Consider the following 26345-nt stretch of genomic DNA (forward strand, 5'->3'; position numbering starts at 1 on the left):
GTTTGATATGCAAAAAAAATTATTAACTTGTAGAAAAAATAAATGGGCTAACCCTGGTCCAGCCCTAACCCTCAACAAAAAATAGGGCTAAAATAGGGTTGGGTTAAAACAGGGCTGGGTTTATATTACACAAGTGAGGGTTAGGCCCTAACCCGCAAATTAACATCATAGGCCAAGGTTTTCTTTTGCATCATTGCATGTCTAACGAGTTCTGCAGTAATACATATTGTAAATAACTTCGTCTTGCAAGTATACATATACATGAATATGTACCCGGGCCCTGTACACACCGCCCGTCACACCCTGGGAATTGGTTTCGCCCGAAGCATCGGAACAATGATCACCCAGCACTTCTGTGTAACACTAGTCACACAAAGACTTTTGGTGGTCTTATTGACGCATACCACGGTGGGGTCTTCGACTGGGGTGAAGTCGTAACAAGGTAGCCGTAGGGGAACCTGTGGCTGGATTGAATCCTTCCCGATGGAAATGCACTCGACTCAAAGGCGCATAGCGGGCGCGGGTCACAACAAAATACAATCGTTCCATTTGACTTCTTGTTCAGCAATCGGAAATCAAGACAAACCGGGCACTACGGTGAGACGTGAAAACACCCGATCCCATTCCGACCACGATATGTGGAATCGTCTTGCGCCATATGTACTGAGATTGTTCGGGAGACATGGTCTAAGCCCGGTGAAGAAATGAAATGCAAATTGAATCTTTCATAAGAAGAGGTACGGAGTGACTGAAAGAAGAGGAGTCACTTTATTAAAATGAAAAAGAACATTGTAACAACTCAGTTGTTCAAACCCGATAACACTTTTCTTTTTTTTCCGGTATACACGGCTCTTTTAATAGAGCGACATATAAATACAAGATCTCGAAGACCTTTGGCAGATTTCTTGCTCATATATCTTGTCTTATTTCTATTTTCTCGAAAAGAATCTTTGTTTTGTCTTTCTCAGTTATTGGATCTTTTTGCCATCCGTCCGATTGTCCATTTCGATTGTCTTTTGTTTTTTCTTGACACAACTCCTTGCCTATGATTCGAATCTCATAGCTTTTGCCGCTTCTAACAACGCTTCTTCTAGCTGGACTGGAGCTCTAAATTCCCATTCAACGTCAAGCTTAAGCTGGACCAATGTTTTTTAACCAGCCAACTTGATTTACATCCCTGGACAATATAGGGGTTCCTTCAGCTTCGCTGAAGAAGCTAGGTTCCTCCTTGGAGGATAACCGTTTCACAGCTATAGGAACTTTGTATACTGCTATCCCTTCCCCAACCTTCCGAGGAACGCCTACCTTCAATCATTCCTATCTGCCTTTTTGAATAGATCTTTCTGCTACTTCTGTTTGTTGTTCTAGTACTTATCTCTGTCCTTCGTCACTACTTAATACTTCTCTGCTTTCATACAATCTTTGCTTGACTCCGACATAATCTGGCTAATTAGGAGAACCCTTGTTATCTGTTTAGTGTAGAGAATTCCCCTGTTGCTAATGCTAATGTTAGGGAAAGACTGTAGCTGAGGTCAGCCCGGAACGATGTTGTGAATTCCCATGTTAACAATCTCCTCAATGTTGCTAATGCTGGGAGTTGGGGGAGAGTGAGTACTTTCAACTAACGCATAACGTATCACTGAATGTTGCCTGTTGTGAATGTTGGAATTGTTTGACAGGGGTCAGACTTTGTGATGAAACAATCTTCAATCGAGGAAAGGGGAAGGAAAGTCAGAATGGGAGGTTAGTCTTTCCCATGTAAGCCAAGGAATGGGATAACCAGGAGAAAGGCGCATAGGATCAGATCACTTGCTCATACACCACAGCGGGCACATTGACTCATGCACTCATGAACTCATATGTACTCCTAAACTCCTGAAATTAGGAAGTGGTTTGAAAGCTTCATTCATGAGCTATCTTACTAAAGGAATTCCAGTTTCCTAAACTGCCGTCGGAAACAGAGGCTATCCTATAGATATGCCTTTGAATCAAACTAATGGCATCCCTTTTATTGCTTACTTCGCTAGCAAGGTATTCCCGATTGTCATCAGACAGAAGAGGGGTTGGACTTCTGTAGTAGCTTTCTGTTGATTGGATAAGGAGTCAGTTGAAAGTGGTGAATAAGACCTACAAATCCCCCTCTAAATGGTTGCCTTTTTTCATTTTCAATCTGTAAAAAAGTGATTTAGTGAAGTCTCTTTGATGCGCTACGAAGGTCAAGCAGGAAAAAGGGAAGCCCTTTCGACCTAAGCCAGGCTAATAGGTTGAGTGACCAGGCGTTCCTCGAGAAAGGTTATGTAATAGAGGCAATAGTGAGCCCCGAAGAGTGCTTTTCTATTCTTCCCCTTATTCGCTACGTATTCCTTTCACTGGGAAAGCTTCATCGCTCCTAATACTACGACAAGGCTCGCTTATGGCTCGCTCCCGCGGCTCTAGTTGATCTGCTTTGATCAAGGAAAAAGCCCAGCCAGCCACCAACTCGGTGCAGGTCACGTGACCTACAGCTCGGCCTTCGCTTTTTGAGACTTCCTCTACCCGCATCTCTAAGTGCTCGCAGCACTTCCATATGGAGAAAGATAGGCTTACCATGTTCCATCAATAGCGCCTAATCTATGCCGGTTTTGGCGGACCGTGCTCCACCCCGGTGAACTCGCGCGGTTCCGACGTGCCCAGAGGCCAGAGGCGAAATCCGTTCACGGTCTGTAGGACCAACACCATTCAAAGGTGGGTGGCTCCCCCCGCCTAGAACAGTCATCTTTGACTGGGCTTACACACATTCGCTCACTTACGCTGTCCCCCCTCAGCTCACCCTAGCCCCGGGCCTTTTGCTCTTCTAACGTAAGCTCCAAGGCTTCACACCAAGTCTTCGCTTACATAATATGCATGCTTAAGTAGAGTCAGGCGGAACCATTGTTGCCTGATGGGAACTTCCCCCATATTGCTATCAATGTCTTCATGTCGCACGACCTCTTAACATTACACCACTGAATCCCCAATCCTTTGCTTGCTGTGCAGTGACAGTACCAATATCCTTAGCAATTCAGTTGCATGATTCATTTGCAGTATATTTTGACTTCTCACAAATTATAAACGTCGAGCTGCCAAGCCTCTATTTCACAAGTTAATAAGTTTCTTGCTCACAGCATGATATCATCTTTCCATATTCGATGCACTGTCATAAGAAAATGAATGAGTGCATTAACTATTAGCTGGAGTGCTGGACCCTATAGGTGTCAAATGGGCGGGTCGTCCATTGGTCGTCCACGTCCATATTTAAATGGACTTAATATGGACATACCTATTTTTTCCATGGGTTATTAATGGACAAAATATGGATGACCATTTAAAAAATGGTCTTTATGGGTTTTGGGTTTCATGGACATGGGTTGTCCAATGGACAAAAAAATATCTAGGGTTTCAAAAAAAATTGAGTTTTTCTACCAAAACCGAGAAATCGGGTTTTCTCGCCAAAACCGGGAAATTGAATTTTTGTCAGTCAAAATCGTAAAATCGCAAAAACTGTAAAATCGGGGGTTTCCACGAAAATTGAGAAATTGGGTTTTCCCGCCAAAACCGAGAAATCGAGTTTTCCCGCCAAAATCGGAAAATCGAGTTTTCCGCTAAAACTGTGAAATCGCCAAAACCGTAAAATCGGGTTATCCCGCCAAAACCATAAAATAGGGGTTTCCCGCCAAAACCGAAAAATCGGGGTTTCCCACCAAAACCGAAAAATTGGGTTTTCCCGCCAAAACCGTAAAATCGGGTTTTCCCGTCAAAACCGTAAAATCGGGTTTCCGGCCAAAACCATAAAATCGGGTTTTCCGGCCAAAACCGCAAAATCAATTTTTCCCGTCAAAACTGCAAAATCGCGTTTTCCTGCCAAAAATTGCAAAATCGGGATTTCCCGCAATGACCGGAAATCAGGTTTTTCCGCCAAAATCGTAAAATCGATTTTTTCCGTTAAAACCGCAAAATCAAGTTTTCTTGCCAAAACCAAAATTGTTGTATTTGTAAACTAATGTATTGTTGTATTTATGGATTAATTTTAATTTTATGAACTTGTATATATAATTATAGGCTTATAAATTATAGGCTTATAAATTAAAATCTAAAGTTTTTTTATATGGTCTATTATGGACTCTATGGCAGCCCATAAAAATATGGGTTTTAGTGGATATGGTTCTTAATGGACATGGTTCTAATGGACATAGTCACTCTTTGTCCACAAACAATAAATGGACAAATGGATATGGGCTAATGGACGTGGACTCGCCCAGTTTACAGCTATACTGGACCCTTACAACAAGCTTTCATTTCACAAGAAGACGACTTAGACGAGATTGAGAAACCCAAGCGTATGTTGCTTATTGGCGTGGGAGTAATTTGTTGGTTAGAATTGGCAGCAACAATTTCCAACATGATGAACGTGCTCGCTCTCCTTTTCACTCCTCTAGAAAACTCACAACAGGAAAAACATGAACGGCGCCAATTTGAAAACAGGATTTTTCTAAGATCCTATTCAAATGCTGAAGTATAAAGGATGTCAATCCAATTCTAAGAGAATATGAACCACTAGGAATGCAAGACCATGCTTAAGCTAAATGCTTTCAAGATATGATAAGAGATTATACTAGAATAAGACTAGAAATGCAATAAAGCAAGAGACTTTCTTAAGATTATGAGATGAGAGGACCCAAGGTCTAAGGTATAGCCGTGTTCTTTTCGTGAACGCCACCGCCAGCGGCTGCGACTGAAAATTAAAGGTATCACCACGGAAAACACAGCCAAGCACATCAATCATGAAACCACGCCAGCCTGTCTTTCTTGACGCCGCGGCTGATTGCGAGGAGTAAAATGGACGCTGAATATTTGAGCGACAACTGCTTCTCAGATTTTGTACTTCCGGCGGTTAACTAAAGACCATTTTATTTTTCCGCGGCGTTCAATTTGCTTCCATTACACTGTATTTTCTTTGTCGCAACCGCTAGTCGTGCGTCAATGAAAAGAACAGGGCTATAATTAGATTTTATGCTAATAATGCTAGTTAGGGTATCTGAAAAATGATTATAATTCCAGATCAACCACACAATAAGCTGGTACAAAGATTTCTAATATTGCACCAAAAAAAAATATTTCTAATAGTCATGTCCAATGTGATCATTATAAAATTAATCATTATTGTTACGTACGTGCTTTTGTCAAATAAAATCAAACCATGCCTCGTATGTTATCAGTGTGCATGACTTCTATCTTAATCAAATTAAATAAATAAATAAAGTATTCCAATGTAATGTCATGAAATAAGCTTTTGGTGAATGTGTTAAATCTATTTCTGAATCTGTGTTGTTTTCAATAGAGGCTATTGTAACAGATACGTCAATTAAAACTGTGTTTTGCTTCGATACCGCTGCGACAGTTCTCTTTGGTTGCTCAGCCGATGATTTCTTCCACTTCACTAAGCTCAATCCCCTTTTTTTTCTTCAAACCACTAAGCTCAATCCTAAAGCTGGTAAAAAGAATCATATACTCACTTTGCTATTGTTTTTTATACACTGAATCTGTTTAAATCACTTACTCACTTTGCTATTTTTTTTATACACTGAAGCTGTTTAAATCACTTATTAAAATTCTTGAGATGGTTCTTTAAATGTGTTGTTTCCATCTCTCTGGGTAATCACGTCTTTGATGGAGAAATGCTTCGGATGCAATTATCTCGGCCTTGAAACCTTAAGCTCAACACATGAGAGTGACTTAACGTGTTCCACTAAGATCAGTGTTTAAGCCAGCTATAGTAACACTGATACAGCTCTGTTGCACAAAGAGTGCTTCTTTGGGGGGGTTCCACAAGAAATCACAATTTCTAATGTTGCAGTCAAACATATGGATGTTACCAACAGTCATAAGTCGTTTGATATTTGTTTACACTTTAGAAATCATAGTTTTTATGTTGATGTTGAGCATATGTATGCAACAACACCCACAAGTCGTTTGATATTTTGTTTACAGTAGATTTGAAGCCTCTGTGCAGTGTTTTAGAGAGGTAGTTGTAAGAGCGTAAGAGAACTATTATCACGTTTGCTGTATCTTCTTGAAGCTCTCAGTTGTGTGAGAAGCTCAAGACTCTCTACTCTAAATAGTAGAGCTATTGCTTTCGGCTCATTTGAATGCACAGGGTCTATCCGTGGGCTGTACCTCCACCCGGGGGTTAGGCTTGTGTCATCATTAACCCGGGTTTAACCCTTTTGGTTTACAAAAAAAAAATAGTAAATAGTGTATATGGTTATTTAACATCAGTTTTTATTTTTATGAACCTTTATATATTTTTAAATTAATGTTTGTTACCAATATGACTTTGTTTGGTAGCTAATACACATTGGTGGAGTGAATACGTTAACCACACATTTCGCACCTTTGTCTCTCTTGAGTGTAGATTTGTAAAAAAAAAAAACCTTATATGAGATGATGAGTTTCGAATTTGGATCATTTCATATTTACATGGATCCAAAATCTTAACTTGTGAATCGGATGTTTGAACTTGATAACACTGAGTCAAGGAAAATATTTTAATGGATTCGTATTCAAAGACCAAAGGCAAAAGATAAGGCGACCACATAAATGAAATGACAAAACACATGGCACATACGGTAAAAACTTTGAACAGCTTATTCGTTTTTTTATTCATAAATAAAATGTACTCATCATAGGCCAAGGTTTTCTTTTGCATCATTGCATGTCTAAGGAGTTCTGCAGTAATACATATTGCAAATAACCACGTCTTGCAATTAGTATACATATACATACCATTAGCAATTCAGTTGCATGATTCATTTGCAGTATATTTTGACATCTCACAAATTATAAACGTCGAGCTGCCAAGCCTCTATTTCACAAGTTAATAAGTTTTTTGCTCACAACATGATATCATCTTTCAATATTCGATGCACTGTCATAAGAAAATGAATGAGTGCATTAACTATTAGCTGGAGTGCTGGACCATCACAACAAGCTTTCATTTCACAAGAAGACGACTTAGACGAGATTGAGAAATCCAAGCGTATGTTGCTTATTGGCGTGGGAGTAATTTGTTAGTTTGAATTGCAGCAACAATTTCCAACATGATAAACGTGCTCGCTCTACACTCCTCTAGAAAACTCCCAAGAGGAAAAATATTATTAGATTTTGTGCTAGTAATGCTAGTTAGGGTATCTGGAGAATGATCATGATACCATACCAGATCAACCACACAATAAGCTGGTACAAATATTTCTAATAGTCATGTCCAATGTGATCATTATAAAATTAATCATTATTTTTAATAAATTTTTAGAAATATAAAATAATAAGATAAGTCTGTATATGTATAAAAAATAATTTTTATCAACTAATTACAAGAGTGTATAAGTAGTTATTATAAAATACACAAATAAAAACATATATTATATAAATAAACAAATAAATAAATATATGTATAATATTAAACGCGGGTTTTTCATTATGAAGTTTCCACCGAGATGTGGCTTGATGTATCTAATAAATCTATGAAGTTCTATTCAATATGGTATAATGGTGAACAAATCAGTAGGTTATTAGAATATGACCATGATACGTCTACATGAAAGTTTATACTCGCAAACTGTTGTATAAAGTTTAATTTTGTTATATACATTTAGAACTAACATGTATAAAACGATTTGAGTTAAGCGAGTTTTTTTTCCAGCTATTTAAATAGATTTATTAAGACTATACAAATCAAACTGGTAAATCTACATCTTTCTAGTGTGCAATACCATCTTTGTTCTGAAAATGCTTCTTTAAATATTTTTATGATTCATCCGTAAAACACCATCTACCTGAAAAATACGGGACTATTGATTTTATGGGTAACCAAATTTGATTGATTCTCTGAGTAAGTGAATTATATGTCTCATCCCAAAATAATAAGATAAATACTTGGATTCACCCTTAGAGTGAACCTTTAGGTTCACCCAACCAATAAAATTTCATTATTTCATATTCAGTATCTTTTAAAAAAGGAAACAAAATATTGTCAATTTTTATTATGTTTTCAAAATAAAAAATAATAGTAGTCGCAAAAAAAGATTTTATATTTAAAATACGTCGGCAAAACACTAAACCCTAAACTCTAAACCGTAAATCATAAACCTTAAATTCATGGTAAACCCTTGGATTAATCTTAAATCATTGAATTTTTTTTTAAAAAGTATTTTTAACACAATCAGCAAAACACTAAACCCTAAATCATAAATACTAAACCCTAAACCCTTGGGTAAATCATAAACCCTTGGATAATATATGTTTTTATTTGTCAAGCATTTTGGATTTACCAAGGGTTTATCCAAGCATTTTGGATTTACCAAGGGTTTAGGATTTACCCAGGGTTTTAGGGTTTAGGATTTAAGGTTTAGGGTTTAGTGTTTGGCTGACGGTATTAAAAATATATTTTTCTAAAACGTATTTTTGTTTGCAATTAATATTAATTTTTATTTTTTAGTTTAAATATATTAATATAATTTGACAATATTTTGTTTCTTTTTTAAAAAAATACTGAATATAAAATGACTTATTCTTGGGTTCACCCCCTAGGGTGAACCTTTAGATTTACCAACCAATAAGATTCAAGTATTTTATATTTAATATCTTTTAGAAAAGTTAATAAAATATTGTTAAATTATATTATGTTTTCAAATAAATAGCTAAAAATAAATAAAAATAGTTGTAGTTGCAAATTTTTTTTTAATAAAAACTTTAAACCCTAAACCCTTGGAAAACCCTAAACCCTGGAGTAAACACTAAACCGTTAGATGAATCATAGTTTTAAAAATTAAAAAAAAATCTTTTTTTTCAATTATTACTGTTTTTGTTTATTTTTAGCTATTTATTTTAAAAACATAATATAATTTAACAAAATTTTGTTTCTTTTTTTAAAAGATATTAAATAAGAAATACTTGAATCCTATTGGTTGGTTGGTGAACCTAAAGATATAAATAAAATGTACTCGTCAAAGGCCAAGGTTTTCTTTTGCATCATTGCATGTCTAAGGAGTTCTGCAGTAATACATATTGCAAATAACCACGTCTTGCAAGTATACTGTATACATATACATACCATTAGCAATTCAGTTGCATGATTCATTTGCAGTATATTTTGACTTCTCACAAATTATAAACGTCGAGCTGCCAAGCCTCTATTTCACAAGTTAATAAGTTTCTTGCTCACCAACATGATATCATCTTTTCAATATTCGATGCACTGTCATAAGAAAATAAATGAGTGCATTAACTATTAGCTGGAGTGCTGGACCATCACAACAAGCTTTCATTTCACAAGAAGACGACTTAGACGAGATTGAGAAACCCAAGCGTATGTTGCTTATTGGCGTGGGAGTAATTTGTTAGTTTGAATTGGGTAGCAACAATTTCCAACATGATAAACGTGCTCGCTCTACACTCCTCTAGAAAACTCCCAACAGGAAAAATATTAGTAGATTTTATGCTAGTAATGCTAGTTAGTGTATCTGGAGAATGATCATGATACCAGATCAACCACACAATAAGCTGGTACAAATATTTCTAATAGTCATGTCCAATGTTATCATTATAAAATTAATAATTATTTTTAATAAAATTTTAGAAATATAAAATAATAAGATAAGTCTGTATAGGTATAAAAATAAATTTTTATCAACTAATTACAAGATAAAAATGTGTATACGTAGTTATTATAAAATACACAAATAATAACATATATTATATAAATAAACAAACAAATAAATAAATAAATATATGTATAATATAAAACGCGGGTTTTTCATTATGAAGTTTCCACCGAGATGTGGCTTGATGTATATAATAAATCTATGAAGTTCTATTCAATATGGTATAATGGTGAACAAATCAGTAGGTTACTAGAATATGACCATGATACGTCTACATGAAAGTTTATACTCGCAAACTGTTGTATAAAGTTTAATTTTGTTATATACATTTAGAACTAACATGTATAAAACGATTTGAGTTAAGCGAGTTTTTTTTGTCAGCTAGTTAAATAGATTTATCAAGACTATACAAATCAAACTGGTAGATCTACATCTTTCTAGTGTGTAATACCATCTTTGTTCTGAAAATACTTCCTTAAAATTTTCTATGATTCATCCGTAAAATACCATCTACCTGAAAAATACGGGACTATTGATTTTATGGGTAACCAAATTTGATCGATTCTCTGAATAAGTGAATTATATGTCTCATCCCAAAATAATGACTCTGTTTCTACCAGTTTCAGAGTATCTCTATGATCAATATCCAAGTTGCTAAATATTTTGTTGTTTCTTCCTTTTCATATATACCATAGGATCCATACAAATTAGTGATTTTCTAATTTTGGAGAACACTCTCAAATAAACGATCCATGTTTGTAAAGACTAAAGAGTGATTGAGTGGAAAAAATGTATGAATTCGATGGAATTTGTGAGAGTGCCTAAAACTGAACTGCCAGTAGACATTAAAAAAAACACATGATTTATGAATCTCTCAGGTGTTTCTCATGGTGCACAAATTGTATCCCCTTGTATTTTTCTTTCTCTTAATTTTTTTAACCGCTATACATCATGATACCAATTGTTATAAGAAATGTTTTATCTTAGGTGAAAAGCGTACTTACTAGTAGAAAGCCTTCAATGGAGAGACGACCGTACTCTGGTAGCGTTCTTTCTCTGTCCGGATACACTCGTTCTACTTGATATCCAAATTTAATCGTGTATAAAGTGCCATCCGTCACTATCTACCGGTTGAATTCGACATAATGGAATGCTTTCAACTATTTTTACATCTTGAGAATCCACTAGAGTCTGAATTACATGTAAATTCCATGTTCTTGATATTACATTGAGAAGAGAATCCACTGAAAGGTCTGGGTGAAAATTGTATTGATTTTTATTTGGTGGTCTCGAGCGAGTTGATGAGAGCCGAAAATCATTCTATACTGAGATAAATGATTCTGAGTCCATCCTTTTGATTAGTCCTTTGTTAACTGGAGATATAACCGAGAGAATACTACGCCAGCCGTAGGACAACAAGTACCATCTAATTGGTTCCATGGATCATACATTCCTGAAATACCGCTCTTTGAACACACGAAAGAATAATATGTTTGGTTTTTCTGTTAATCTCCAAAGTTGCTTCCCATACATAGATGTATTAAAATCTACGAGGTCTTTAAACCTTAAGCATCCTTCGTCTTTAGAACTACATAATTTATCCCATGATTTTCAGTGCATACCCATAATATTGCCCTCCGGACTCCACCAAAATTGTGTTATTACACTCTTTAGCTTCTTCATTACACTCTAAACATTTTTTCTTATCTACAATAATGTTACTTTCATCATTTTTCTCCAACCATCATGAATAACAATTTTTGAGCTCTTAAAGCTCAGAATTCAATTTATGTATACATTTTCCTAATTCTACACCAACAAATCTTTCTTTCCTTTCATTTCTTCTCCATTTTCATCTTAAAACTATCATAACTTTCATTTTCATAAAAAAAAAATTCATATTTTCGTGATTCTAAAGTAAAAAATCGTCAAACCACACATTCTTCAGTATGGTCAAGAGTAACACATCCTCATAAGTTTCAGGTTTGGTTCTTCAAACATGTGAAAGAAAAGACGAAACTGAAGGTGCTCTGTTAACCACTTCACATCGGTTTTAAGCTTCTTGGTCACCTTTACAGTCTTGCTCACATAACACTTGATTTGTATCTTGCTAGTCTTTGTGAACTGAGTGCTATTGAAGTACATCATCTCAAGAGGTTGCCTTTTCTGCAATCATAATACATTTATATTACTCATCAAACATTATCCTAGTAGTTGTTCTAGTTACCCACGTTTTTATTTCAACCATTTTAAATTAAAACAAAATAAAATAAAGAAATTATATTTTATTGTTTGGGATAAAGATGAGATTTTGAAAGGGAGGGAGGGGCATACGTCCATAAAAATTTTGAGTATAAAAGGAAGAGGCAACAAGACTCCATTTACCACTGAAGAAAACGAGAAAGATCAAATCTGCTAAAACAAAAAATGTCTCTACTCACTCTCCTCTTCTTCTTCTTCTTCTTCTCACTTGTCTCTCTATCCAACTCGACTCCACTGAAACCAAACCCTCTTCCGATTATACCCATCCCGTCATCACACCAGCTCCAGTGGCAGCTCGGATCTACGGCCATGCTCCTCCACTTCGGACCCAACACTTTCACCGGATCTGAAGATGGCTCCGGACAAACCCGCCCGTCAGTTTTCAACCCGACCAGTCTCAACGCCACCCAGTGGGTCCAAGTTGCCAAAGACTTCGGTTTCTCTCGCGTGATCCTCACGGCAAAGCACCACGACGGGTTCTGCCTCTGGCCCAGCGAGTACACCGACTACTCCGTCAAATCCAGCCCGTGGAGAAACGGAAAGGGAGACGTCGTGGCGGAGCTAGCTTCCGCTGCGGCAGCGGAAGGTATCGGACTTGGTCTTTACGTTTCTCCATTGGACCGGCACCACAGAAGTAGTTACGAGGGGAACACGTTGGAGTATAACGAGTTTTATCTGAGTCAAATGACCGAGTTGTTGACAAAGTAAGTAAAGCTCATTTGATAATGATTTTTTGTTTTATAGTTTCGAAATATTGATTGAATCTTTTTCTTTTTCTTTTTTTTTTTTTTTTTTTTTAGTTATGGAGAGATTAAGGAAGTTTGGTTATCTTCTCCGCTTCCGCAAGACATGGAGTTTCTCTTCAACACTTGGTTTAGTTTGATCCGTCAGCTTCAGCCTCGCGCCGTCATCTTCTCCGACGCCGGTGATGTCCGCTGGATCGGTAACCAAGCTGGAGTTGCTGGTTCTACTTCCTGGTCGCTTTTTAACCGAACCCGAATGGAGAATATCGGGAACACTGATCATCTGTATAATCAGATAGGGGATGAGTTTGGACAAGATTGGGTACCGGCAGAATGTGATGTATCGATCAGACCGGGTTGGTTTTGGAAAGCGGTGCAATCTCCTAAACCGGTGGCTCAGCTTCTGGAGATATACTATACCTCGGTGGGGAGAAACTGTCTTTTCTCGCTCAACGTCCCTCCCAATAGGTCAGGGCTAATATCTGAGCAAGACATCAAGGTTCTTGCCGAGTTTCGTGAGGTGATAAATTCAATTTTCTCCAACAACCTCGCCCGCAAAGCCGCTGTTGACTCTAGCAGCATCCGTGGCCGCCAGTTTGGGGCTAAGAACGTTTTGGAGGAAGGGTTGGACAAGTACTGGGCGCCAGAGGAGAATCAGAATGAATGGGAGTTGTACTTGAACTTTCCAAATCCGGTTAGTTTCAACGTGTTGGAAGTACGAGAACCGATCCAAATGGGTCAAAGGGTAGCCTCTTTCCGTCTCGAGATGCGGAACATTAGGAGCGGCGAGTGGGAGAGAGTTGTGAGCGGCACGACCGTTGGTTTCAAAAGGCTTTTAAGGTTTCCGAGATCCGAGTCGCGGTCTCTGAAGCTTGTGGTGGAGAAAGCGAGGGCCGACCCGCTTATATCGTACGTTGGAATCTACATGGATAATTTCTCGGAGTCGGGGAGGGACTTATCATCAAAGATAAACATTCACAAGGACACTTCAGGAGGAGCTAGCATTATATGATTCCAAGAAAGAACCTCTATGAAAATAATGTGTTACGTACGTGCTTTTTTCAAATAAAACCATGCCTCGTATGTTATCAGTGTGCATGACTGCTCTATCTTAATCGAATAAAATAAAATAAATTAAAGTATTCCCATGTAATTTCATGAAATAAGCTTTTGGTGAATGTGTTAAATCTCCTTTGTGTTTCTGAATCTGTGTTCTTTTCAATAGAGGCTATTGTAATAGATACATCAGTTTTCAATAGAGGCTATTGCTTCCGATGCAATTGACTCGGCCTTGAAACCTTAAGCTCAACCCATGAGAGTGACTTAACTTGTTCCACTAAGATCAGTGTTTCAGCCAGCTATAGTAACACTGATACAGCTCTGTTGCACAAAGAGTGCTTCTTTTGGGGGATTGTTCCACAAGGAATCACAATTTCTAATGTTAGAGTCGAACATATTGATGTTACCAAGAGTCATAAGCCGTTTGATATCTTGTTAACACTTTAGAAATCACAGTTTCTTATGTTGAAGTTGAGCATATGTATGCTACAACACCCACAAGTCGTTTCATATCTTGTTTACACTTGATTTGAATCCTCTGTGCAGTGTTTTAGAAAGGGAGTTGTAAGAGCGTAAGAGAACTATTATCACGTTTGCTGTATCAAACGTGTATCTTCTTGAAGCTCTCTCAGTTGTGCGAGAAGCTCAAGACTCTCTACTCTAAATAGTAAATAGTGAACTGATGGGCACAAGCTCCAGGTTCGAATCCGGTGCCTGCACTGTGCTTCTTTATTTAATTCTGTAAGTAGTATTATACACGTGTCCAAAACAATACCGGTTTACATAGAAACGGCTGACCTTCTTCTAACAGACCTATTCAACTTCTTCGACAAAGCTTCCAGTACTTGCCACGTGGCATCTCTGTAACATCCCTGTCCCGAGGATCATTTATAAACCGGTCTCTTTTCCGAATCATTCAAAAACTCTTTATTAAAATCAAGATAGTCTTACACAAAACTGAAACTTAACCCGAGGATAGGTTATCCAAAGACAAAAAAAAACTCAAATGGAAATAGTTCGAAAAGTAAAAGAACTTGAAAAACAACTGGCACCATACGGACTCCTACTCCTGCTCCCTCCCAGCCGTACCTGAAATGAAAGAGGGGGTGAGTACAGAATACTCAGTGAGGGCAGGCTCTAGGAACCCACGAACCCACTCAAGCCCAATAGCAGTCAACACAGTTACAAGTTAAGAAGTACTAAACCACACAGCAACCTACACAATCAATCAACCTAGACATAAGGACCTATAGCCGTTTACGGACGTCCCCCCACGTGCCGGCCTATCCTGGAAGGGGTGCCCTCTCTCGGGAAAACCGTCCCCCTCTCCAGCTTCCTAAATGGCTATCCGAGTTGCAGCACGTTGGCCCATCGGCGCTGTCCGCCCCTCGGTCATAATAGCCATAATTATGCCACGACTCGGCATTGACTCGACTCGATCCTAGGCGCCACTTACATCATTTTATATCCCGCATCTCGCGGTAGGCACTTCTTATATCCCGCATCTCGCGGTAGGCACTTCTTATATCCCGCATCTCGCGGTAGGCTCAACTCTTTACTCCCCGTGGGTACCTCGTGTTAGGCTACTGTCCACGGTTCACAACACATCACATCCTAGACTCTAGACGCCCACCCGTTCTCGGTGGTCCAAACAGGACTACAAGCAACTCATTGACATTCATCTTTCGCATTCTCAACTCATTCTCGTTATTAACCACTTTCACTTTACTCAACCTCATTCACTTTAACATTCACTTTCACTTCCACTTCCACATACTTTAACACTTCTCATTTCTCATTTACAGCATCCTAATAGTTCTAGGTGCTTCAACTCATCAACACATAACACACGACACAAGTCATCTAGGCTACCACAACCGCAGCAACACACACACATGATTCAGATCCGATTAACACGTGACTATGACAGAACCATCTATTCAACATGAGACGAGTTCACAACCAAGTCCTCACCTTAGTCTCTTGAAGGGGTAGATCTGGTTCTAGGAAGTGGAAACGAGTTGGTCACCTCTCCGGATCTGATCCAAAGGATTCATAAGAAAGGAGATGGGATTTAGGTTCAGATCTTGTCATACCCAATGACTTAGAAGGTTAGGGATCCAGATTACCTTGAGGTTCAGATCTGAGAAGGTTACAAGAGAAGGAATCAAGGAGGCGACGACTGGGGGCTCGGGATCGACGGCTCGGGCTGCGAGCGGGACGATCGGTGGCTGGCGAGCGGGCGGCGGTGACCGGCGGCGGCGGCTGGTCGTCGACGATGGGAGGCGGCGGCGAGGTTCTAGTCGGGCAGGGCTTCGCTTGTTGTCTCTCTTGTGGTGAAACCCTAGGAGTGATGTCCCTTTTATAAGAGATGGGAGGGCTTTGGAGTAGGGTTTCACTCTCTTGGGCCTGCAGTTCTCGGGTTCCATTTTGGGCCGGGCCCGGGATGTTACAACTCTCCCCCACTTGGGATGAATTCGTCCCCGAATTCTGGGTTTCCTCCCAATTCCTTTCTCGGTCCTCAAACATTCCGGGGTGACCATTCCGTAGTTGCGATTCGGGTTCCCACACATCCTCATAGATTCCGTCCCTTTCCCAACGGACTAGCACCATTCTCGTCTTTCTCCCCCGATGGTTTACTTCTTTCTCTTCCACAATTTTTACGGGCTTGCTGATCAGGGTGAGATTCTTTTGCGCATCCTCAGGTGGTTGCGGTAGGATCAGTTCAGGTTCTCGTACTACTCTTCGCAGTACCGACACGTGAAACACGTCGTGGAAATCTGAGAGTTCCAGGGGTAAATCCAACCGGTATGCAACCGCACCAATCTTTTCCGTAATCACGTATGGGCCCATATACCTAGGCCTCAACTTTTTCAACTTCCGGTTTGGGTCGCTCCCTCGGAAAATCCTCATCTTTAGGTACACCTCATCTCCCACTGCAAATTCTAAATCCTTCCTCCGCTTGTCCGCGTAACTCCTCTGTCGGTCATGCGCTTCCTTCAACTTCTCCTTGAGTAGTTCCACTTGTTCCACCGTTTCCCTGACCAGTTCAGGTGTCATAGCTCGTTCCCCCTCCACTTCGGTCCAACACAAGGGGGTACGACATGGTCGACCATATAATGCCTCGTAGGGGGACATTTCAATACTTGCGTGGTAGCTGTTATTGTAGGAAAATTCAACCAGGGGTAGATGTTCGCCCCACCTTCCTCCCCAATCCAGGACACTTGACCGGAGTAGGTCCTCTAGTGTCCTGATGGTTCGCTCGGACTGTCCGTCTGTTTGGGGGTGATATGCGGTACTCAGGTGGACTTTGGTCCCCAATGCCTTTTGGAAGGCCTGCCAGAAGTTGGAGGTGAACTTGGGGTCTCTGTCGGACACTATACTCACCGGTACCCCGTGCAGCCTCACGATTGTGTTCAAGTACTCCCGCGCCAGATCCTCTGTCTTATCTGTGGTTTTGATTGGTAGGAAATGCGCTGATTTGGTCAGGCGGTCGACTATAACCCACACTGCGTCTTTGTTTCCGGAGGTCCTCGGTAATCCCGTAACAAAGTCCATTGTCACCATATCCCATTTCCACTGTGGTAGGGGTAATCCCTGTAGTAGTCCCCCGGGGACTCCCCGTTCCGCCTTGACCCGCTGGCAGGTCTGACACCGGGATATCCAATCGCCCACGTCTTTCTTTATCCCTTCCCAATGATAATACTGTTTCAGGTCCTGATACATCTTCGTCTTTCCAGGATGAATCGAGAATCGCGACTGGTGAGCCTGTCTCAACACTTCGGTCCTCAGGTCTCCCCCACTTGGTACGCACACCCGTCCTCTAAACATAACGGTTCCATTACCGGTTACTCGGTATCCTACCACTTCTTTGTCCACCATTCCCCGCAGGGTGTTGTCTGATTCCTGAGCCTCCTTAATGCGACTGAGCAAGTCGGCTTGCTCCACAGCCTCCAATCCTGCCCCGTCTTCGTCCACTGTCGTCGCACAGAGGCGTAAGTTCGCTAGGGCCGCAACTAGCTCTTGAGCTTCCTTTGCCCCTGACACATCTGCTTTCCTTCGGCTTAAGGCATCCGCCACTAGGTTAGCTTTCCCGGGATGGTAATCGATGCTCAGGTCATAATCCGCTAGTAACTCCATCCACCTGCGCTGCCGCAAGTTCAGGTCTCCCTGGGTGAACACATATTTCAGGCTCTTATGGTCCGTGTACACTTGTACTTTCTCTCCATACAGGTAGGATCGCCAGATCTTAAGGGCAAACACTACTGCTGCCAATTCGAGGTCATGAGTCGGGTAATTAATCTCGTGTTTCCGGAGCTGTCTGGATGCATAGGCAATCACCCGTCCTTCTTGCATGAGTACACAGCCCAACCCCATACCCGACGCATCGGTGTACACGGTGTAGGGTACTCCTGGTCTCGGTAGTACCAATACCGGGGCTTGGGTCAGAGCCTCCTTCAGTCGTTTGAACCCCTCTTCGCATGCTTCCGACCACATGAACTTAGCCTCCTTACCCGTAAGGCGGGTGAGTGGTTTAGCTGTTGCCGCGAACCCTTCAACGAACTTTCGATAGTATCCTGCTAACCCGAGAAAACTCCGGATGTCGGTGGCAGTACCGGGCGTGGGCCATTTCACGATTGCTTCTATTTTCTCGGGGTCCACCTCTACGCCGGCCTCCGAAATCACATGCCCCAAGAATCCGATCTTCCGTTGCCAAAAACGGCACTTACTGAGTTTGGCATACAACTGGTGTTCTCTCAGCTTGTCCAACACCAGTCTCAGATGTTGCTCGTGTTCCTCTCGGCTTTTAGAGTATATCAAAATGTCGTCGATGAAGACGATTACGCAGTGGTCCAGACACTCTCTGAAGATGTTGTTCATTAATCCCATGAAGGCTGCTGGAGCATTGGTTAGGCCGAAAGGCATTACCACGAATTCATAATGCCCGTACCGGGTACGGAAAGCCGTCTTCCTAACATCCTCCTCATGGATGGGAATTTGGTGGTACCCCGATGCGAGGTCAATCTTTGAGAACCAGGTGGCTCCTCCTAACTGGTCCAAAAGTTCATCTATGCGGGGAAGGGGATACTTGTTCTTGACGGTCACCTTGTTCAATCCTCGGTAATCTATACATAGTCGAAGGCTCCCATCCTTTTTCTTCACGAACAGCACTGGCGCGCCCCACGGTGAGCTGCTCGGGCGTATGAATCCCTTCTCTACTAACTCTTCCAATTGCTTCTTGAGCTCCGCCATTTCTGCGGGTGCCAGACGGTAGGGTGCCTTGGATACCGGAGCGGTTCCGGGTTCTAGTTCGATCGTGAAAGCATTACTCCGGTGGGGTGGGGGTCCCCGCAATGGTTCGAACACGTCTGCATACTCCGCCGCCACTGCAATATTTTCTAGGTCTGGCGCTTCCGTCTCTTCCACCATCTCTATGGTGGCCAGAAAGGCCTCACTACCCTTCCGGATTGCTTCCTCGGCTTGAACCATCGAGATAACTGACACCCCAGTCCTAGTCTTCATCCCTCGGTACACGATCTGCCTCCCGTCTAGCGGAATCCGCACACATGTCTTGGCACAATCAACGATGGCCCCATGCTGGGCTAGCCAGTCCATCCCCAAAATCACTTCGTATCGTCCGAGCTCCAATTCCAGCAGGTCCGCGGGTAGGTTTATGCCTGCGAGGACCACCGGCACCTCTTCATACTTCCCGCTAGTCGTTATCCTCTCTTTCCCCGCAGTTTCGACCCCTGTGACCTTGGTGTTATAGCTCCCCGTAAAAGTCCATTCGCGAGTAAGGTTAGGGCTCACAAAACTATGGGTGGCCCCGGTATCGAAAAGAGTGAACGCCGCCACTCCTCCGACCGCGACAGATCCTACACGATACTAATGCTAAGCATTCCGACCAACAGACTATTTGCAAGCAAGGGCAAGATATCTTTAGAGTGTAGGACTTACCCGCGATCGGTTCAGGCCCTTCACGGCCTTCAGCCGCGTAAGCTCGGGGTCTCCCAGCCTGCTCTCTCTGCTGTTGTGGCTGCACCCCTCCCGCATTTCCTCCCGGCGGTGCTCGGCAGTCTCTGATGACATGTCCTTCCTGCCCGCAACGGTGACATCGCACTCTAGGACCCGCTCCCTGGCGCCCCTGTCTTTCATTCGGACAATCTCTCGAGATGTGTCCTGGTTGGGCGCAGTTGTAACACACTCCCACCGGCATTCCCCGGGGTGTATTCGCCCGCACCTCCTGCATGGGGTTCTTGTCGGGGCGACTTCATTGGCTGGTGCCGCATCTCGGGTTCGTTTAGTGCCCCGATTCTGGGCGGCTTGGTGTTGTCTCCGTTCTTCTTCCAACCCTGCCTCCTGTTCCGCAGCCTTTTCGATCAGTTCGTGGACGTTGCGGTAATCCCGCACATTACAGCTGTTCCTGAGCTCGATCCGCATACCCTTCAGGAACCGACGGACCAGCTCCCGGTCGTTCAGATAGTGCCCAGCAAATCTTCGGAGCTTGTGGAACTCATCCCCATACTCTCTCACATTCCTCGATCCTTGACGAATGTCCTGAAACTTGCTTTCCATCTGATCCATGGCTTCCAAAGGGAAGTACTTCCCGTTGAACTCCTCCAAGAAATCATCATATGTCATGCGTATCCCGTGAGAGCTTTCGACCACTCCTTCCCACCAAACCAGGGCGTCATCCTTGAGGTGGTGGACTGCGAGGTCTCTGCGGAATTCTGGCGGGCACCGAGCCGATGCAAAGTTTCTCTCCAGTTGTCGTCGCCAGTTGTCAGCAAGAATGGCATCCGCCTTCCCACTGAAGAACTCCATCTGCATGTTTCGCATATGTCTCATCATGTCCCAATACGTAGGTCCTTGAGCAGGTACCACCACAGGGGCCACTGGTGGGGGAGGTGGCGGTGGTAACGGGTTCTGGTCCACCGCAGGTGGTATCGGGACGGCTCCGGCCCCTGCTGCAGCTTCGCCGTTGGGGAGTTGTCCCCCGTAGGCTTCCCGGTACCTTCGCAGCTCCTCCAGGATCGCTGCGTTCACCACGTTTGGTCCGCCTGCGGGGTTCCCATTTGCGGGTGCGCCTCCATTCTGGCTTTCCGCCTCGCTGGAGGCCTGGGACGCGGACCGAGTAGCCCGTCGTGCGTTTCGCTGGGCAGTTCCAACTACTGGTGCGGCTCTCTTAGGAGGCATCCTGCAACAATGAAGCGGGCATTAGATCAAGCTTTGATTGATTCGGTTTGCTTACCGGGCAAGCTAGGAGTTTCGGTCCGAGTGGTGCCTTTACTTTTCTACAACAAGGTTTCCCCTTTTTTTTTTTTTTTTTTTTTTTTTTTAAATCCTTTCACAACGTTTGAAAACATTTGCAACCCAAACTTTCCTAAAGATGCTTTCCATACCCACCCGGGACAGCACCGGCGGGTTTAACCCCCGCTCTGATACCAATTGTAACATCCCTGTCCCGAGGATCATTTATAAACCGGTCTCTTTTCCGAATCATTCAAAAACTCTTTATTAAAATCAAGATAGTCTTACACAAAACCGAAACTTAACCCGAGGATAGGTTATCCAAAGACAAAAAAAACTCAAATGGAAATAGTTCGAAAAGTAAAAGAACTTGAAAAACAACTGGCACCATACGGACTCCTACTCCTGCTCCCTCCCAGCCGTACCTGAAATGAAAGAGGGGGTGAGTACAGAATACTCAGTGAGGGCAGGCTCTAGGAACCCACGAACCCACTCAAGCCCAATAGCAGTCAACACAGTTACAAGTTAAGAAGTACTAAACCACACAGCAACCTACACAATCAATCAACCTAGACATAAGGACCTATAGCCGTTTACGGACGTCCCCCCACGTGCCGGCCTATCCTGGAAGGGGTGCCCTCTCTCGGGAAAACCGTCCCCCTCTCCAGCTTCCTAAATGGCTATCCGAGTTGCAGCACGTTGGCCCATCGGCGCTGTCCGCCCCTCGGTCATAATAGCCATAATTATGCCACGACTCGGCATTGACTCGACTCGATCCTAGGCGCCACTTACATCATTTTATATCCCGCATCTCGCGGTAGGCACTTCTTATATCCCGCATCTCGCGGTAGGCACTTCTTATATCCCGCATCTCGCGGTAGGCTCAACTCTTTACTCCCCGTGGGTACCTCGTGTTAGGCTACTGTCCACGGTTCACAACACATCACATCCTAGACTCTAGACGCCCACCCGTTCTCGGTGGTCCAAACAGGACTACAAGCAACTCATTGACATTCATCTTTCGCATTCTCAACTCATTCTCGTTATTAACCACTTTCACTTTACTCAACCTCATTCACTTTAACATTCACTTTCACTTCCACTTCCACATACTTTAACACTTCTCATTTCTCATTTACAGCATCCTAATAGTTCTAGGTGCTTCAACTCATCAACACATAACACACGACACAAGTCATCTAGGCTACCACAACCGCAGCAACACACACACATGATTCAGATCCGATTAACACGTGACTATGACAGAACCATCTATTCAACATGAGACGAGTTCACAACCAAGTCCTCACCTTAGTCTCTTGAAGGGGTAGATCTGGTTCTAGGAAGTGGAAACGAGTTGGTCACCTCTCCGGATCTGATCCAAAGGATTCATAAGAAAGGAGATGGGATTTAGGTTCAGATCTTGTCATACCCAATGACTTAGAAGGTTAGGGATCCAGATTACCTTGAGGTTCAGATCTGAGAAGGTTACAAGAGAAGGAATCAAGGAGGCGACGACTGGGGGCTCGGGATCGACGGCTCGGGCTGCGAGCGGGACGATCGGTGGCTGGCGAGCGGGCGGCGGTGACCGGCGGCGGCGGCTGGTCGTCGACGATGGGAGGCGGCGGCGAGGTTCTAGTCGGGCAGGGCTTCGCTTGTTGTCTCTCTTGTGGTGAAACCCTAGGAGTGATGTCCCTTTTATAAGAGATGGGAGGGCTTTGGAGTAGGGTTTCACTCTCTTGGGCCTGCAGTTCTCGGGTTCCATTTTGGGCCGGGCCCGGGATGTTACAATCTCCCTCTCGCGGAGGAACGTTAAACAGAAGGGCCCGCCTAACAGACGTATCCTCAAGGTTCTTCTGTATGTCGGACAAATTAGTAGCCGCCACGTGCTCTAAAATACCCCCGAGTTTCCCGACGTCTCTCTCGGCCACCGTCAGCGAGATATCTGGCCAACGCACCGCGGATGGGAACGGCAAACGAATCCCGTCGGCTATAATAACCGGCACGCACCCGAGTGCAACCGACTCAACAAGTCTCGGGCTCCATGGGGCCCACCCTAGAGGACACAAACAGAAAACAGAACGAGCTATTTCTGACTGGTAACCGGTAAATCTTTGTCGTTGGAGATAAAACCGCCGGTCACCACCGTAACGCCTCCATATCTCCGTCCTTATTCGCCTAATAGAGAAAAAAGGTTAACTCAGCAGAACAAAAATAATTAACTTTTTTAACACAAACAAATATAATTAACTATAGTTGAGTATTTATAATGGCTGTTCTGTAATTTGACAAGAAAAATTATAAAAAAATCTTTTTAACAAAAAAAAAGGTTATTATATCAAGATTTGGTTTGTTTATTTTTTCTTTTTTGAAAAAGGGCTTTCAAAGAGATTTGGTTTGTTACTTGCTGTAGAAGCGTCCACTGACGTTTTTGGGATGAATCTCCATCTTGCCGCGGAAGAAAACTCTAATGTCTCGTTCTTGAGCTGCCGGAATATTCTTTAGAGTCTTACGCAAACTTTCCGGTGAGATGTACGGTGGTATCACGACGTTCTCTACCTCTTGGCATGGATGCTTATAAGTTACACCAAAAGTTTGCAACACTATAGAGTTTCTCAACATCCTTGGTACCCCATCAGCGACTGCTCTATCCTCCTTCAAATAAAAATAAAAATAAATATATTAAAATCGTCATAAGAATTTTAAACTAGGTTTCTTTTGAAACTAACAATGGTGTGGAAGCAAGAGCCAAAGTCGTGTGTAGCGGTGAAGACGTGGTCAGAGCCACTAGTACGATTCCAAAACGGGTATTGAGCAGAGATGAGGTCTATGGCCTCCTTGATGAGTGGTCGGGCGTGACCAATCGCTGGAAAGCCATTGACGGTGCTGAAATTGCAAGAAACGTAGACAGGGACGAAGAAGAAGTCGGCTTCGTAGGGATCTTGTGTCCGTACGTCTCCGTCGAGGCTGAGCAACGCTTTGTGAAGAGCCACCTCCGCAGCGAAGAGGTGGTTGCTGCATCTGTCGTTGGCTAACCAATCTGTGTTGAACTTGGAAGGCAAGTCATAGACGTAGATCTTCAAATTGTTGAAAACATCTGAAAGACGATTAAAATAATAACAACAAGATGGTGTTATTTTACATGAAACTCTATCTGATAAATTTGAAACAGAACATGAAGTAAGATCATGTCTGTATAGTTACCAGTTCTGATGTTGGGCCGTTGAAGACGAAAGCTAAGTCTTTTGTCATGGATTTTTGATTCAAACATGGCATGAGAAGCGAGAAGCTTGGGTTTAGGGTTAGTTATGAGAGGGTTTGATGGCGACAAAGAAGAAGAAGAGGATGAAGGATGGTCATCTTGGTCATGATCGACAAAAAAGGAAGCAACAAAATATAGAGTAAGTGAAAAACAGAGGATCCATTTGTAGTAGTGCTTAAAACAGAGACCTTTCTCTGTTCTTCTCTGTTTCTGTGTAATCATGGTTCTTGATTTTCTTGGATAGTTTTTGAGGCCTTTGCTTGCTTGGTAGGAATCATCTGATTGTTGGAATTGGTTAATAGGGGTTTAAGTTGGTGAAGAGGGGTTTTCGGAATTGGGTTTGGGAGATAAAGTAGAGATTAAGAATGGTGAAAGGTGGAACAATAGAAGTTTGATGAAGACAATCCAATTAGTCTTTTATGTCTTTGTTGACTCTTCAGAAATAAAAACATTCATATTCCTATTGAATTCTTGATTTCTCTTTTTTTTTTTATGTTTGTTGGCTATTTTAGTTTTTTTTTTTGTATGGATATCTTTCGCAAAAAAGGTTATATTTTGCACCGATGCTATTAAGACATAGTACGTATTATTTATTTATTTTGCTTTTTATTGATAAAATTAACAAAAACTTTCCCAATTTCTTTATTTTTGTATGTGTAGAATGAGTAAACCCTTAGAAAACGAGCTAACCGCTCACGTATAGTAAGTAATAAACAAGATTGGGCAACGATGAGGTAAACATCAACAGAATTGTCACTGGCTGCCCTGCGGCACAGATTTTTATAGCCAGCCCAAAATATTCGGTTGGATTCAATTTCAAAAGTTTATCAATTTAATCTATTTGTTTTTGTTTTATTTTCATTTTGTGGATGAACAGTTAGATAATAAGAATTTATTCTACTTGAAATTTTATGATATTATCAAAGATTATATCCCACCACCATTAAACTAATCAGATCAATCTTAATTCAGTATTCTCTCCAATTTTGAATAAATGATATTTTAGAATTGTACATATAGTTAAGAAAATATTTTGTTTTACATTTCTAAGAAAATTATTATTAATTGTTTACCAATAACATTTCAACTAGTATAAATAGAAAGCATCATTTGTCATATAACATGCTTGTTTTTATACGACATACTACGGATCAAGTTTAGTGAAAAAATATTAAAACAAATTTGATTTTTGGATCAATATATAACTATTGATACTGATCGAGTTTGATGGAGAATAATTCTTACCAATTAGAGGATAATTTTCAAAAAAGTACTATACTTTTTTTATAAAAAATACTAGTGTCTTACTTTTTCATTTGCATATTCTTATTGTATCAGTCCTGAAACAATTTCCTCTACTTAAGGTCAGGGCCGACTCTCCTTTTTTTTTCGTAAGCTGACTTTGATTGTGCATAGAGCTGGAAATTTGAGTATTTATCCGCGGGTCCCGCCCCGTTTGACCCGTTGCGGGGGGTGCGGGTCGGCCAATTCGAAAAATTTAACATGCGGGTGCGGGTGCGGGTTGAGTCAATTTTAAGCGGGGCGGATGCGGGTCGGTTGAATTTGAATTGCGGGTATCCACCAACCCGCAAAAACAAATTCATAAAAAAAAAAAAAAAAAAAAAAAGTTATTTTCGTAAAAAATGTAAAAATATTATAAAATTATAAAATTTTAATTATAAATATATAATTTTAATTATAAAATATACAATTTTGATTATTTTATTACAAAAAATAATTAATATATAATTAAAATATAATTAAATTTATTATTTTATTAAAATTTATTTTACCCGCAGGTTCCACGGGTTATCCGCAAAACTGGGCGAGGCGGGTGCGGGTTTTTGAATCCTTCTTTGCGGATCATGCGGATCAAAATTTTGAGTTAGAAAAAACTAGTCGACCCGCGGGTTGGCAGGACGGGTCGACCCGCAAACCCAGCTCTAATTGTGCATATTCTTAAACCCATAAAAGACGCCTTTGGAGCTACAAATCGTCCACGAGGTAAAGGAACAAGTTTTGAACTTCTGCAAAAGTTTACCAACCACGCCTTTTCTACACCTTTTGTTTATAGTATAAATTAAGAAAGGA

At 41.7% G+C, this 26345-nt stretch overlaps 2 protein-coding genes and 1 pseudogene across 4 annotated transcripts; 1 reads left to right on the top strand and 2 right to left on the bottom strand.

Annotated features, from left to right (window-relative positions):
* Nucleotides 1-12043: 12043 nt before the first annotated feature.
* Nucleotides 12044-13882, top strand: LOC108848703 (alpha-L-fucosidase 1-like; annotated as a pseudogene).
* Nucleotides 13883-14413: 531 nt separating this feature from the next.
* Nucleotides 14414-16173, bottom strand: LOC130511537 (uncharacterized). Of its 2 annotated transcripts, XR_008945031.1 has the most exons (3): nucleotides 15871-16173; nucleotides 15716-15780; nucleotides 14414-14830 (listed from the first exon to the last, which is right to left on the bottom strand). XR_008945031.1 is itself a non-coding variant. In XM_057008640.1 (2 exons), exons 1-2 carry the CDS (start codon nucleotides 16168-16170, stop codon nucleotides 14744-14746), a joined length of 387 nt encoding a protein of 128 aa, XP_056864620.1. In that variant the 5' UTR covers nucleotides 16171-16173; the 3' UTR covers nucleotides 14414-14743. The 2 variants fall into 2 exon arrangements, 1 of the variants encoding a protein (XP_056864620.1); XM_057008640.1 differs by lacking the exon at nucleotides 15716-15780.
* A 5068-nt stretch (nucleotides 16174-21241) lies between these two features.
* Nucleotides 21242-24715, bottom strand: LOC108848704 (probable glucuronoxylan glucuronosyltransferase IRX7). Of its 2 annotated transcripts, XR_008945030.1 has the most exons (6): nucleotides 24197-24714; nucleotides 23722-24089; nucleotides 23397-23647; nucleotides 22458-23170; nucleotides 22303-22367; nucleotides 21242-21417 (listed from the first exon to the last, which is right to left on the bottom strand). XR_008945030.1 is itself a non-coding variant. In XM_057008639.1 (5 exons), the coding sequence occupies exons 1-5, from the start codon at nucleotides 24474-24476 to the stop codon at nucleotides 21392-21394; spliced, it is 1638 nt and encodes a 545-aa protein (XP_056864619.1). In that variant the 5' UTR covers nucleotides 24477-24715; the 3' UTR covers nucleotides 21242-21391. The 2 variants fall into 2 exon arrangements, 1 of the variants encoding a protein (XP_056864619.1); XM_057008639.1 differs by lacking the exon at nucleotides 22303-22367 and having other exon boundaries at nucleotides 24197-24715.
* Between the last annotated feature and the right edge of the window lie 1630 nt (nucleotides 24716-26345).

The sequence above is a fragment of the Raphanus sativus genome, chromosome 4 (assembly GCF_000801105.2).
Source record: "Raphanus sativus cultivar WK10039 chromosome 4, ASM80110v3, whole genome shotgun sequence".
NCBI lineage: Eukaryota > Viridiplantae > Streptophyta > Magnoliopsida > Brassicales > Brassicaceae > Raphanus > Raphanus sativus.